The sequence below is a fragment of the Nicotiana sylvestris genome, chromosome 8 (genome assembly GCF_000393655.2).
Source record: "Nicotiana sylvestris chromosome 8, ASM39365v2, whole genome shotgun sequence".
NCBI lineage: Eukaryota > Viridiplantae > Streptophyta > Magnoliopsida > Solanales > Solanaceae > Nicotiana > Nicotiana sylvestris.
In genome coordinates, this window is record NC_091064.1 from 152,828,490 (window position 1) to 152,843,192 (window position 14,703).

General features: G+C 40.1%; 1 protein-coding gene across 1 annotated transcript; it reads right to left on the reverse strand.

Moving 5' to 3' along the window:
* Window positions 1–1,706: 1,706 nt before the first annotated feature.
* LOC138875867 (uncharacterized) lies at window positions 1,707–10,135 on the reverse strand. Its single transcript, XM_070154741.1, has 2 exons — window positions 10,103–10,135; window positions 1,707–2,684 (listed from the first exon to the last, which is right to left on the reverse strand). The coding sequence occupies exons 1-2, from the start codon at window positions 10,133–10,135 to the stop codon at window positions 1,707–1,709; spliced, it is 1,011 nt and encodes a 336-aa protein (XP_070010842.1).
* Window positions 10,136–14,703: the final 4,568 nt, after the last annotated feature.

The window sequence follows — 14,703 nt, forward strand, 5'->3', positions numbered from 1 at the left end:
TGCGACCTCCTCTCTCTTCTTTTTCCCGAGCGCACCTCCCGTGTCGCTTTGGATAGCTTGATTGTGGCCTTGATTGCCGAATAACTCATTATCTTGTTGGACCTGAGTCCCTCTTCAACCATACCGCCCATTTTTACTACTTCGTTGAAATATTTACCAACTGACGTCACCAGGTGACCAAAATAAGTTGGCTCCAAAGTTTGCAAGAAGTAGTCCACCATTTCACCTTCCCTCATTGGTGGATCGACTCTTGCTGCTTGTTCTCTCCAACGGAATCCGAATTCCTTGAAGCTCTCTCCAGGATTTTTCTCAAGTTTCAACAGTGTGAGACGGTCAGGGATGATCTCAAGGTTATATTAGAAGTGACCTGCAAATGCTTGTGCTAGATCGTCCCAGGTATACCACCTGCTAGGATCCTTCCTCGTGTACCATTCCAGTGCGGACCCGCTTAAACTTTGACCAAAATAAGCTATCAGCAGCTCATCCTTTCCACCTGCCCCTCTCATCTTACTACAGAAACCTCGTAGATGTGCCATGGGATCACCATGTCCCTCATATAGATCAAACTTTGGAATCTTAAAACCTGTCGGCAATTGAACATCGGGGAAGGGACACAGATCTTTATAGGCCACACTAACTTGGCTGCCCAATCCATGCATATTCCTGAAGGACTGCTCCAGGCTTTTCACTTTACGAAGCACTTCGTCCTGCTCCGGATTCTTAGCCGGCCTCTCAGTTTCCGCCGGGAGCTGAAGGTGAGGGGTGTAAGTGTATGGCTCGGGTGCTTTGAAGGTGAGTTCGGGAGGATAGTATTGGTTGTCGTGAACCTAAAACACTAGTTCATCAGATGATTTTTGCAATGTGGTGGGTGGAGGTGCCACGAAAACAGGAACAGTTGGTGGAGGAGGGTTTTGTTTGGGTGGTGGAGCTTGGGGATTATAGGAAGTTTCTCCCTGATAGTATTGGGCAATGGGGAAGCTCGTTGATGGACCAGTGGGAGGGTGTTCCGGAGTCCAAGCCGGTGAGAGGGTAGGAGTCGGGGGAGGTATTGGTGATGTTTGTCCCCTACCCCAGGCTAGGTGCATCCCAGCTATCTCTTGTCTCAACCTGTCTACTTCCTCCTTCATCATTTGCATCTCGGTTTTTTCCTCCTCAACACTTTTGTCCGAACCAGACATACTTTTCGGAATGGGCCCTTTAGATCTTGTGTGGTAATGGTAATCTTCCAGAACGTTCTAACAAGCTAACTGTTTCAAAATCTCTGGTATCGACAACAAACTTGTTAGCGTTAGAGTTTAACACATATTGCAATTTCACTTTGGGGATGCAATGCTCCTAAGCAGTTTAACCATTTCTTTCATGTCTTTGTTCTGACTGCATGCGTCATTCCGACTTCTTTTAAGTGCCTCCAGACTTTTCCCTTTTTTTAGTGGTGGTCGAATCTTATGTGGATTGCCTATGTATCATGTCCCCGCATGAATCAGACCGTGCGTAGTTCTGCCCCATAAAAGCGAAAGCAAATTTTGCGAATTTTCCATTTTCTTTACTGAAACATTATAATACAAACTAAACATTTTTGGAAAGGAGAACCAACCCGAAGTAAAACCAATTACGGACTAAAAAAACTATTGACACATTTTGCCACAAAAGAGAACATACAGACAGACAACAGACTCTAAAAACAAAAACACTGACTCGAACTATAATTACATTAAAGTTCCAAAAGTTGGTGCCCGCGAGGCATCGTTAGGCCTTGTCGCGGGCTTAGGTGCGAGATCCCTTTCAAGTTGCTCCAGTTCGTATATTGTCCGCTTGACAAAAATCATTACTGCTGACAAGAAGGTTGTGCGGGTCATGTCTTCACACATTCGGCATCTCCTAATGATGGCATGGGCAATAGTCCCAATCTTGTTCCTGGTTCGACCCTTTTCTATGAGCAGGCGCCTTATCTGATCACTACGTCCCCCCAAAACCTGAGAATCCTGGAGATGCTGCCTTTGCAACTGCCATATTTCATCTTCCATTCGAGCCAGTAAATCGTAACAGTGTCCACTTTCGATTTCATAAGCTTCAACTTGCTTAGCTGCCTTGTCCTCGAGGGTGGTCATTTTTCCCTTTAGTTTGGCGATGGTTTTTTCATATTCCTTCTTCACCTGCTGCAAGTACTGTTTGCGCTCTTTTGTTTTTTTTGCCCATTGTGCCCGGAGCTGTGCTACGGCACGCTCGGATTTCTTCAGGTCCTCCCGGCGCTCAATGATTTCCTTCTTTAGTCCGTTAATCAATCTTTCATCCGACCGACTGCTTTGCTGGTTGTCAGCATCTATCCTCATTTGTCGGTTCTGAGCCTTGAGAGCCTTATTTTCTTGGGCTAATTTGTTCTTTTCTCCTTGATTGGCGTCGACTTGCAGACTATTTTCAAATCCCAGGTTTTTAATCTGTTGCTTTAGCTGGCCTATTTCTGCCCTGTAACTCTCTTCTTTAGCCAACCAATCCCACTGTTCTTGTGATGCCTTGATGAACTCCTGGAGATGGGGTCTTTTAGCTGGCCTTTCGTGCTCAAGTTCTCTCCTGTACCAAGCAAGGTATCCTGGTGCCACTTCGCTTTTGGCCCGATCCCGCACGCAAGTATTTGCTTTTAAATATTGGCATTCACTCCAAATCTGACGGACTCTTACTTTAGGAAACTGTCCGTCAGGGCTAACCTCAATTACTTGAGCACTAAGATCTTCCTCCTGTGGCACTGTTTGGCGTCTCCCGAGTTGTCTCAAAACCCGATATGGCGCGTAGGGCTGAATGCTCTTGAGCCCCATCAATAGAAAGTGGGTCCTAGCTGTCGGCATATATATGACTTCATCAATGGGCAACCATCCTAGCGTCCACTGTATTTGGCTGGCGGTGAGGGTCTGAAAGAATGATGTCCACGCCGTGACTCCCTCGGGTAGCCTGACCCCTTTGGTTCTTGTGTAGAACTATTCTATGCAAGTTTTCTTCGAGGAACCGTAACTCAAGAGCTGGGAACGATGGCAGAGATGTTCAATCATCCATATTTGTAGCAACAAGTTACACCCCTCGAAAAAGTTCCCTCTGGCTTTGCATGATGTGAGAGCTAGGAAGATATCAGATATTATCATAGGCGCAAGAGTGCTTTCAACTTGAATGAGTAAGGTACTGACGATCCCGACTATTTTCAGATCAATGTTTTCGTCTTTCCTTGGAAATACCAAAAGGCCCAAAAAGTTTATCATAAAAGCCACTCGTCTATGCTCGTCCCATTTCTGACGGTTACTTTTGCTGCATAACTTGTTACCTGGGTTGTTGAATCCTCCGACATGATAGTATCTGTCGTATATGAAGCGCGGATTACAAAAACCTGCGGCCAAATATGGGTTATGGACCGTCCTAGGTATCTTTAACGAATCTAAAAATCGATGCACAGTGACAGCTCTTGGAGCAATCAGGTATTTTTGCCTCAATGGAGCTTCAGCATTTCCGATGTACCCGGCTATTTCCTCCAAAGTCGGAGTGAGTTCAAAATCGGAGAAGTGGAAGACATTGTATGTCGGGTCCCAGCAGGTGACCAAAGCTCTTATGATATCCCCCCGGGGCTGGATTTCCAATAAACCCGTAAGACCCTTTAGATATTTCTTGACCTCATCTTGCCCTTCACCACCTAAATCATCCCACCATAGTCGCAACTTGAAAGGGATTTTAGTCATTATTGAAAAAGGTTCATTTTGCATCGTGCTCATCCTGCACATTCATTAAGGTGATTTGAGCAAAAAATAAAATTTATTTGACAAAACCAATTGGCTATTTTTTTTTCAAAATAAAAGAAAGATCCGGCTCCGCACACGGCTTTTCAGCACTTTGGGAATGAAGATTTTAAAGCTGGGTGAGTCAACCGGTCAAAAATCCAAAAATGACTAAAAGTGGCCATTTATGCAAAGTCAGCCTTCTGGCGTCCCTTTCGGGAACATTCGGCTATTCTTGCCAAAAACGGCGTCACCCGACTTATTTATGACGAAACTTAAAATTTTTTGGGTATTTTGCAAAAAGGGGAAGTTGGACCCAATAAGGGTTGCCTACGTATCTCACATCCGGTGAGAATCAAACTGACGTAGTTCGGGTAGATAAAACAAACTTCTTTTGAAAACAAAACTCTTTTCAATGAAAAAACCATTTTTCATAAACAAAACCTTTTTTTTCATTTTCTCAAAAATTCGACAGAGTTTCGACGCTATTTGGACATTGATTTTTTATTTATTTTTCAAAATAGGCGATTAACTACCTCTATCTCTCTTTCCTCAAAGTATTCAAAAGCCGGTCAGCATGCAAGTCCGAAGCAAACAAATGCACAGGTAGCAAGTAGGATGCATCAAGATGGTCTTTTGTCGTTTTGGTACACCTGTCCTAGACAGACCTAACCCCTGTGTTGAGCCTCCAAAGTCAAATGCACATGATGCAAACAAACTCTCCTACTAGGGATCCGGCATGAAGCTGAGTTATTTTAGGTTCGTAACCTGGATATTTGTTCTACACTGTGTACCCGAGCGGACAACTCGGGTTGAGGAGGGGCTACGTACCGGAGACCTGTGGGATCGTCCGGCTTTGTAACTTGTCCGGCCTCTTTCTCATTCCAAGGTATGACACTAACAGAATAGGGAGTCTCGACCAGCAAGCTCATCCCCAGAGATAAGAAGAGAAGGATTTCGGTACAGTTTATATACAGTTCAGATAATATCAAAGCGGTAAAAGCATCATTTAGCACATTAGGCTCAAACATGTAAAAATCAGATAATAAACAAAGCCAAATATAACAATTTATCTAAGCTCGAATTCTGAACCCTGAACCAGAGATTCTGGGTTCGGTCCCCAGCAGAGTCGCCAGAGCTGTCACACCTCCTTTTCACCTGCGCCACCGCAAAGGGGCGCAGAAGGGAGTTTTTCCAATTAAAGGACAATCGAAACGGGATTTATTATTTAATTCAGAGTCGCCACTTGGGAGATTTATTGTGTCCCAAGTCACCGATTGGATCCCGAATCGAGAAAAAGATTAACTCTATTTAATAGTCTGCGCACCAGAAATCCGGATAAGGAATTATGTTAACCCGGGAGAAGGTGTTAGGCATTCCCGAGTTCCGTGGTTCTAGCACGGTCGTTCAACTGTCATATTCGGCTTAATTATCTGATTTTTATACAATTATGAACCTATGTGCAAATTTTAACTTAAACCGTTTTTATTATTATCATTATTATTTTAACAAAGAATTGTAACGTTGTGAAAACATATCTCGAACCCCGTCACATCAATGTACCCGTGGTTATCGACACATTTCGACTCCGTTGAGATTTGAATTTGGGTCACATAAATGTGCACCCGAGTTTAAGAAAGTAAATCATTAAAGGCACGTCTAACAGTGACTAACGTGTTATTACTTTGGGGAAGGCCGTGAAATCTGCTTAACGGCCCATCCCGAATTCTATGTATTCATGATATTCCTTTATTGAGGGCTCCACAGCTTGTGCATTTTATTTGGCGAGGCTCGTCTCCTTTTTTTATTTTTTTAAAAAAAACAAGCCTAAAGCAACTATAATTTGCTATTTCTATTGTCTCTAAAGTAAAAAAAAAAAAAGAAATCCTAATTAATTTGTTTTAAGAGATACTTCCCCTTTAAGAAAGAAAATTACAATTAATCCGCATCGGGCCTCCAAGGCCTACCCAGCCGACTTTCATCTCCAAATCCAAGCACAACTTTCCTAATCAGTTAACTAATTAACAATGGTAACAATTATTAGCTTAATAACACATTACCATTAATTTCCAATCTCGTGTTAACTATTGACCATTGTCTATTACTATTAGATTGAAAATGTGTACCATAACATTATTATTACAACTAAAACATATTACTTGTCTAAACTACAACGATAAAAGTTTACGCATTACAAAATATTATCTAAAACTTGTCTAAACTCACTAATGACAATATTGTCTAAAACTTACATAAATATACGCATTATAAAATATATATATAAAAAAAAAAAAATTATAAAATATATATATATAAAAAAGAGAATTTTACGAGGATACATAGATACAAGTTTAATTCTTAACAAAATATGAATAACGGATGCACTCTTAATCAATAACCATATTTAAACCCATACTTGCTGATTTCAGCTCAATTTTATTAGTGCAGGCGAAATGCATGAATTCGAAAAACACTTTCCTGTTTCAGCTTGCAGCTTGCTTCTTATTTCAAAATTATACTACAAAACAACACTAAACCAATATGACTATTACATAATAATATTCCAAAATCCAAACAGTCCCGGAATCAAGCAGCCCAAACAACTTATAAATAGTCCTAATTATACAATCGTCTATTATTCATGTAATATAAACAGTCCTAGTTGAAATCCGTGCTGTCCATATCATGTCAACAAGCCAACTAGTTAAAAAAAACTAAATAAGTACAACCTTTAGCGAACTATAACTACAAGTATTCAAATGAACTCAACTCTGGCATAAAACTACATTTTTCACTCCAAGGTTGAACTTACATCAAGGGAATTCGAAGCATGTACCTGGTATTGACAATACAAGAAGAGGAAGAAGAGGATCAGCAGCAGCAGTAGTAACGAACAGCAATTGCAACAGCAGTGCAACAACAAATAACCAGCAGCTATAAACGACTCCAAGTATAGAGCAGAAGTAAAAGGAAGAAAGGTTCTAGCTATTTCAGATCCTAAGCGAGGCAATGAAACAGTGGCTATTCTTTTTCAACTCCCCCAAGCTCTCCAAAAATCAATCCTCTCTTCAATCCTAATCCTTCTCTTATATATAGCTATCTAGACCTGCCCTCTCTTTCCCACTTAACTGCCCGACCCCCTCCCCCACTAAAAATCTGCATTTTTCCACTTAAAACCCACTAAGGAAAGCTTTTTCCTTATTTTCAGCCCTCATTCCCTCTTGTTCCCCATTATCTTATTAATTTAAGAACATTTAATACCCCACTAACAAGTCACTAACACTAAAATATTACCCTAACTGTTCCATTCCACAAATCACCCCTGAAACCCCTTAATATTACTGCCCCTAATACAATCTATTCATCCGTATTAAAATCTTTTAACTCTAAAATCTGTTCAAGCTAACAATGATTTAAAACTAAACCTGACTAATAGCTATAACCAATCCTCCTGACAACTAAATGACTAAGGTTGAGTTCTAATTGAAACCAATGAACTGGATTTAAATCACAACACAGAACTCAACAGAATCATTAAAACTGAAACTGAAAATTGAATAAAAATAAACATGAATGCAGGATCATTGTCAGCCTATTGACAATGCCCTGAAGCTAAGTGTCCACAGATCAAGCACACACAACAACCATTTGACGAACTTATTGGTTTACAAACAAGAACGAATTAATCGACGAAAACTAATTAACCGATTGCCTACAACAACTGACATCAATCAATCAGAAATAGATAATCAGGCAATTCAAGCAGCATTGACAAGAACAGGGATTTGTAATAAAACTTAACTAATCGATGAAACGTATTTGAATCGATTACACAACCTATAATTATTCACAACAATGAGCAGAAACAAATTCGACCAAATAAAAAGGTCTGAGGGAGAAGAACAGAACAATCGACAAAAATTAAAAATTAATATAACAATACTAGACAAATAAACAGACGTTTTAAAACATCAAAAATAGAATAAAAGGGAAAAAAAGGAAAAATACCTAAAATCGAACAGAGAACAGGCGGACTTGAATCGACTCGGCCTTGAACTTTTTGAGGTCAAACGGACCTTAATCGAGTGTTCTCAACTGAGAACACTTCGACTAAGGTCAGTTAAACACCCAAATCCCCTTAAACTTCGGACAGAAACCAGTCTTGGTTTTCTAGGGTTCTTACGTTTTGATTTGGGGTTCGAGTGTTTCTAGCCCGATTCGAACCAAACCAACGGTGGTTTGGTCATGAGGTAGGTCAAGGGGTGCTAGGGTGTGAGTTCAGGGTAGATTGGGGTAGGTCCAGGTTTTGCTCGAATCTTCTAATGAAGATTCGAGATGTTTGAGGATGATTCGAAGCAAACGGGTACTGGATCTGTGTTGAGGGTGGTTAGGAGGTTCAGGGGTGTTATTTTGGTGGTCGGCGGCGTCGTTGCCGCCGGGTTTCAGGCGAAGGAATGCCATGGCATCTAGGGTTTGGGGAAGGGGATTCGTCTCTGAGAGACGATGATGAACAGAGGTTTGGACTGGGGGGGCTGGGTATGAGATTTCATTTGTATAGTGGGGGTGATTTGATCTTGGCCGTTCGATCAAGAGAGATCGAGGGTTCGGATCAGTTCACTTAACCCAAACGGTGTCGTTTGGTCTTATTAAGAGATCGGGTTGATTCGGGGCCATGGGTCGGGTATGGGGTTACGGGTGAGGGCAGAGTGATCTGGACCGTTGATCAAGTGAGATCAACGGCCCTGATCAGGGCTTCCCCAAAACAATGTCGTTTGGGTGTCTCCGAGATGGACTGGATTGGACTGGTAATGGGCTGGATCAGGTGTGGGTTTGGACGAGTTTGGTTTGGGCTTGGCTGCTTTTGGCCCAAATTTGGTTCTTCTCTTTTTATTGATTCTCTCTTTATTTTCTTCTTATTTCTTTTATTCTTTTCATTCATTTGATTTCTAAATTATTTTCTAAAATCATAAACCAAGTTAACTTACTAAAAATACTAATTATCTCTTAATAACACTTATCACATACAATTAAATGCCAATTAACAATAAAATCACACAATTCAACATTAAATGCTAAAAATGCAAAATACATTATTTTTATGATTTTCATTTTCCTAAAACAAATCACTGGTTAATTAATCCTAAATTGTAAATGCAAATGCAACACATGTATTTTTTGTATTTTTCAGTAGTAAAAATAGAATAAACATACACAAACAAATACAAATAAATCACAAGCAACACACAACTATTTCATTTTGAATTTTTGTGGGAGTAGTTCTTGTAGGGCAAAAATCACGTGCTCACAGTTCTTCTAATATGTCTTCCTATGTGTTTCTTCTACTATGTTCTTATGAGTTCTTCTACTGTGTTTCGCATATTGTTCTTTTACTATGTTTCTCATGAGTTTCTTCTACTGAAAGATGCATGTTAAAGGTCTCAGTTCCTTTCTGAAATCTCTGAACTTGTTTCGTTAGTATCTTTTCCTTAATTACGTGTCCTTTCATCTCTACACTCGATTGATGGCAAGAACCCTAGAATTTGGGGATTCATTCAAGTTTTGAGACCATTGGATATGTGATTTGTTTGTTCTTCATTTCTGAACTTGTTTGATTTCAAAAAAAAGCCCTAACTTCTTTGAACCTATTTCGAGTTTCTAAAGTTATCTCATCTACTACTCGATTAGGCTTCCAAAGCTTTGTTTCGACCTTTGTTTCTTTATATGGTTCTGGTTCCTTGTTAATCTCTTCTAAGGTCTTTCTACTGGACCCTTTGTATGTTATTTGATACTCTCTCTCTTCTACATTGCTGAGTTACTGAGACTGACCTATGTGACTACCATGTTCCTATAGTCTACTGTTGCAAATTGCATGACGTTTTTCTTTGTCCTAAATTCAGCCTCGCATACTTGTGTGCTCTTTATATGTGCTGAACTTCCCTCTAAAATGGCTTTCAATTTTTGATTAATTTCAGACTTCCTTTGTGTAAGCCTGATTGATTTCTTTCCTTGTTTACTGGTTTCCATGTTACTTGGTCGAAAACTTTCCTTAGCCTTTCTGACTTGGTTTATTCATGGACCAATAATTACAAATCTCCGACTCCTTGATTTACTATGTACTAATTGATTTTTACCTTATTTATTTAATCATGTAAACTCCTATGTATCTACCCTTAATTGCCTACTTTGCACAAGATACTTACTTGATCCCTTTCCTTAAATAATTTTGTTCATTACTGTTTAAGTTTAAACTCCTTAATTAAAGGTAGTCTCGTACTAATTGATTTTAATTGATACTCAGTTCCTTAATTATTTTCTTACCTTCTTTCTGCCTGTTTTCACACTATAAATACCTGCTCTTCATTGACACAAACACCAACACTCATAGTCTTTCTGAACTTATATCCATACTTAAAAGTATTTTCTCTTATTATTTGTACTGTGGCCTATTTGCAAGTCCTGCTGCCTGCCTTTCTCTATTTGCTTCTTTAGAAACTGGTATGTCCTGATTTAAGGTTTTCAGCACCATAACAATGTGTTTATTTACTACCTTTGTATGCATGTCTGCCTACTGCTTCTGTATAGTTCAACACTTACTCTAGCATGCTGAAATTTCTTTCTGCCTGTTCTATTATGAATCCCAAACCCCTATGTGTTCATGTTATGGTTTGAGGCACGGCAATACTGCAAATTATTGCCCATGAATCAAACTTGATCCCATGGTATCCTAGCCTCTAATAATGTGTGTTCTAGCAGGCTTATAGGTATGCTAGCATTCTCCATTAAGCATTATGTTCTTCACTTGCACACTTTCTTAGTCTTTAAGTTCTGCCCCCCCCTCTTGTGAGCCTTGCCTTGGGACCCTTTGAGCTCCCTCTGAACTTGGACACTTGAGGGCTGGCCCTTCCACACTGCACTTATCCATGTTCTAATAATACATTTGGGTGTGAACATTGCCCGGAGTCCTATTGAGGCTCTTAGGGAACTTTGACACACTCAAATGGGAGAAATATTTTGGATCATGATCTTTTGGAGTTGGTTTACCTCATAACTCAGTGAGGAAGTCAGAATCAGTCTTCCTCTAGTTGTACTTTTGTTTATATTTTTCTGATGTATTCTTAGTTTGTTTCGGGCTGTAATAATTTGTAATAAACTCTTGGGAATGGTTAGTGAAAAGGGTGGGTAACTATGTATGCAAAGAGTAGATACCATAGGTATTTTGAATTCTGCATATTCAAATGCATATAGAAATCATGCCTATAGGTCATTTTGAATTCTGCATATCCCAATTCTCACATAGATACCATGTCTATAGGTATTTTGAATCCTGCATACTCAAATGCATATAGACATCATGCCTATAGGTCGTTTTGAATATCCAATTCTCATACAGAAATCATGTCCATAGGTATTTTGAATTCTGCATATTCAAATATATGCAAAAGTCATGCCTATAGGATTGTTCAATTCTGCGTATTCAATTACACCTAGATACCATACGCATAGGCCTTAAGCAAAATTCTGCAAACTAGATACCATGTTTGTAGGATTAAAACCAGTCTTATGCATTTAGATATTATGCCAATAAGGTTTTCTGCATTTTTACACCATGTCTATAAGGTTCAAAATCAACAACGCGTAGAAAGCATGCCTATAGGAACTCCTAATCGAACTTGAGCTGCTTCATTCACGTATAGAGCTAAAATTGGTAATAATGGGTACTGTCAGTTGCAGAACTTGTAACCAATTCAGTAAGGCTTGCCTCTCTTTTAAAAACTGATTACCCTTATTTAGCGAGTTTAACCAGTATGTTTCAGACCCTACTATTTCATTGCTTCTTTGAATCCAGTAGATATTATGCCTATAGGATCCTTGTCCAACGCTTAGGCAAGCCCTAGGGTAAAATTATAAGTTGAATCTGTTTTTGTTAATTATTAAAACCAGCAGGCAGGCCTGATTCGGACTTCTTAACTGAGTTATGTAATAAACTAAAACTGCCTCAGTAACCGTCCTTCTTCATCTATAATAATCAGACCTAAACAATATGTGTAAGTCATGTTGATTACATGCTTCTTTGTTCAAGGAGGTATATCTGAGCCTCTGCTTGTTATGTGCTTTCCCTCAACTTGCAATACGTGTTTTATATGTCGCCTTAGAGTTTTTACCTTTGAAACTACAAATAAGCCCAATATCCCTCCCTTTAGGATTAGTAGTCCTAAATACCTTCGGGACTGATAGGATTGGGACGTGTAATAGCATGCAATAAGTAAACGAGACCAACCCGTGCTTTAAATACCTTAACATGGTGGGAAGGGTAGATATGGATATGATGACCACATGATAACGTCACGTATAGCCCCTTATTGAGGAGTGATTACCGGACATTGTGTGGGGTGATCCATATTTTTAGTAAACCTAGGACCCTCATTTCCTTTACTCTTATTTCTTTAACATTTTCATTCTAGAATCCGCTTCCTCAAATTGCTCTTTTAAACTTTGTCTATTTTCAAACCTTTATATGTGAAATCCCCTCCTATTTGAGCTTTATTTATCTACATGTTAATTGTATCCTAAACTCACAATAATTGTCTGGCCGGGAACCACACTAGTGGATTTTGAGGGGTGCCTAACACCTTCCCCTTGGAATAATTTCAAGCATTTACCCAATCTCTGGTTACTCAAATCAAACCCTCTTGGTGTCCTAATGCACCCCAATCATTAGGTGGCGACTCTTCAAATCAAACCCAATTCCCAAAAGAAATGAGTTATCCCTCCAAATGTCATAAACCCGATTCCACGAGGAAAAAAGGGGTGCGACAGCATGGTGACTCTGCTGGGCACATTTAGGCTTTTACCATTTTCAAACTATTATTGTGAATTTATGCTTCTTTATGCGCAATTATCTGTTTATTTCTTTCAAGCATTCAATTTTCTTTTCGATTGCAAAACTGACTTGTCTTTTTGTTTCTTTCTTTTATTACTTTCCTTTACTGCTTTCCCTTACTACTGCTTTAAATTATGAAGAACTGTCGTATTTACTGCTTTCATAACGTGCAAATACGTGACAACCTGCTTTAATTATTGCATAATCATGCTCAACGTCATATTCCACTCGTGCCAAACAAAATACCATAGCAATGCTTATAATGAGTGGTTGCGCTCTTCCAATATTATCATCCCTTAAATCCGAAAAAGACCTATTTGCGGTAAAACCAGTCGATCAACGGCATAGTCGACAGTTCCGTACCTTTCCCCCTTGAGTTGTCCGCTCAAGGGTACCAGTCTAAAACCCCATAGAAACCTTACTCTGTTTAATTGTGCATGCATCATGGTCAAACCTAGCCGAATCAGTTATGTTGTCCACATAATGACTCTTTAAGATAGCCTTGTCCAAAGTCCACTGGGTTTCCCCAAAATCCAAATGGATACTACCACGTTCTGTGCATTAATTTGGAGAACTAAATGTTTTTATGCCAATTTTTGATATTAAATAATCGAGTCCGGTGGGGGTAAGGGTCTAACCCTTTTATTTTGCAGAAAATGAGGCACGAAGTCCCCAGATTCGGCATGGTCACCAACATCCGCCCAAAATTGCTAAGCTGGTGGGAGGATCTTCACTCTAGTGATCAAACTCTTGTCCAGAAATATCTGGGCAATCTATCTTCTCTTCTGGTGATTCAACCCAACAATAAGATCATAGAAGTTGCTACTTTGTTTTGGGACTGTGAGAGGGCTGTATTCCGCTTCGGGAACATTTAAATGACACCCTTGCTAGAAGAAATAGGAGGATTGGCCGGTATACCATAGGAAACACCGGGATTGTTAATGCCTGAGAACCGCAAGGGCAGGGGTTTTCTCAAAATGATGGGTCTGAAAAAGAATCTAGAACCGACATGTCTGAAGGAATCTTATATCCCCTTCGACTACTCATATGAGAGGTACGGTCACAGCAAGTCCTACCGTACCTATCCTGACGAATTTGCCATCACATCATTAGGGCATATTCACCGAAGGGTCTTTGTATTTATGTTTTGTTTCCTGGGGTTGATAGTGTTTCCATTGAAGAAAACAAGGATCCATACCAGGCTGGATATGGTAACTAAAACTCTGATGGAGGGCATTGGTGGGCAACCTTTCAGCATTGTGCCCATCATTATTGCGGAGATATACTGAGCCTTGGAAAAGTGTCAACGAGGAGCCAGACACTTCGAGGGCTGCAATTTGCTACTCCAACTCTAGCTCATAGAACATCTCCAAAGGGGTGAATACCATCAAGAGATTCAGCGAAGGGACTGGGATGATCATATAGCTTTCCATTATCCAAGGCGGATGAATTACATGCCCAACATGTTCGCGCAGCCAGAAGACGCCAAGGGATGGTTAGAGCTGTTTGAAAACCTAACTGAGGATCAAATACAATGGATGTTCGAATGGTTCCCTACCGAGGAGTTTATTGCTCGATCCAGGGATGCGCCGTTTCTGATATTAATCGGTCTGAGAGGAACCTACCTTTATGTCCCTCTCTGAGTTATGATACAGGCTAGTAGGAAGCAGGTTATACCAAGGGTCAACAAGATGAGTCACTTCCGGGCTGACTTCCAAGCTAATGACAGTCCTTATAAGTTCCAAGCTCAGCATATGTGGCATTGCAAGATCATCATGGGAAGAGATACTATCGAGCCAGATAGATACCACACTGGTTGCGCTCCCTACTATTCAGGCTGGTTAGAATCTAATTACGATGGTCTAGTGCCAAGACTTGCTAGGGGCCGTAGGATCATAGATGAGAGGGCCAAGGCACAGGTCAAATACAATCAACTGCGCAAGAGGATTCGGGAATGCGAAAGCGAGCACCATGAGATACAGGAAGCCAACCAAAAGTTGATTGAAGAGTGGAAAGACATGGCTGTCGGTGCCAACAAGCGACTGGGATACTTGGAGCGGGGCATAGTAG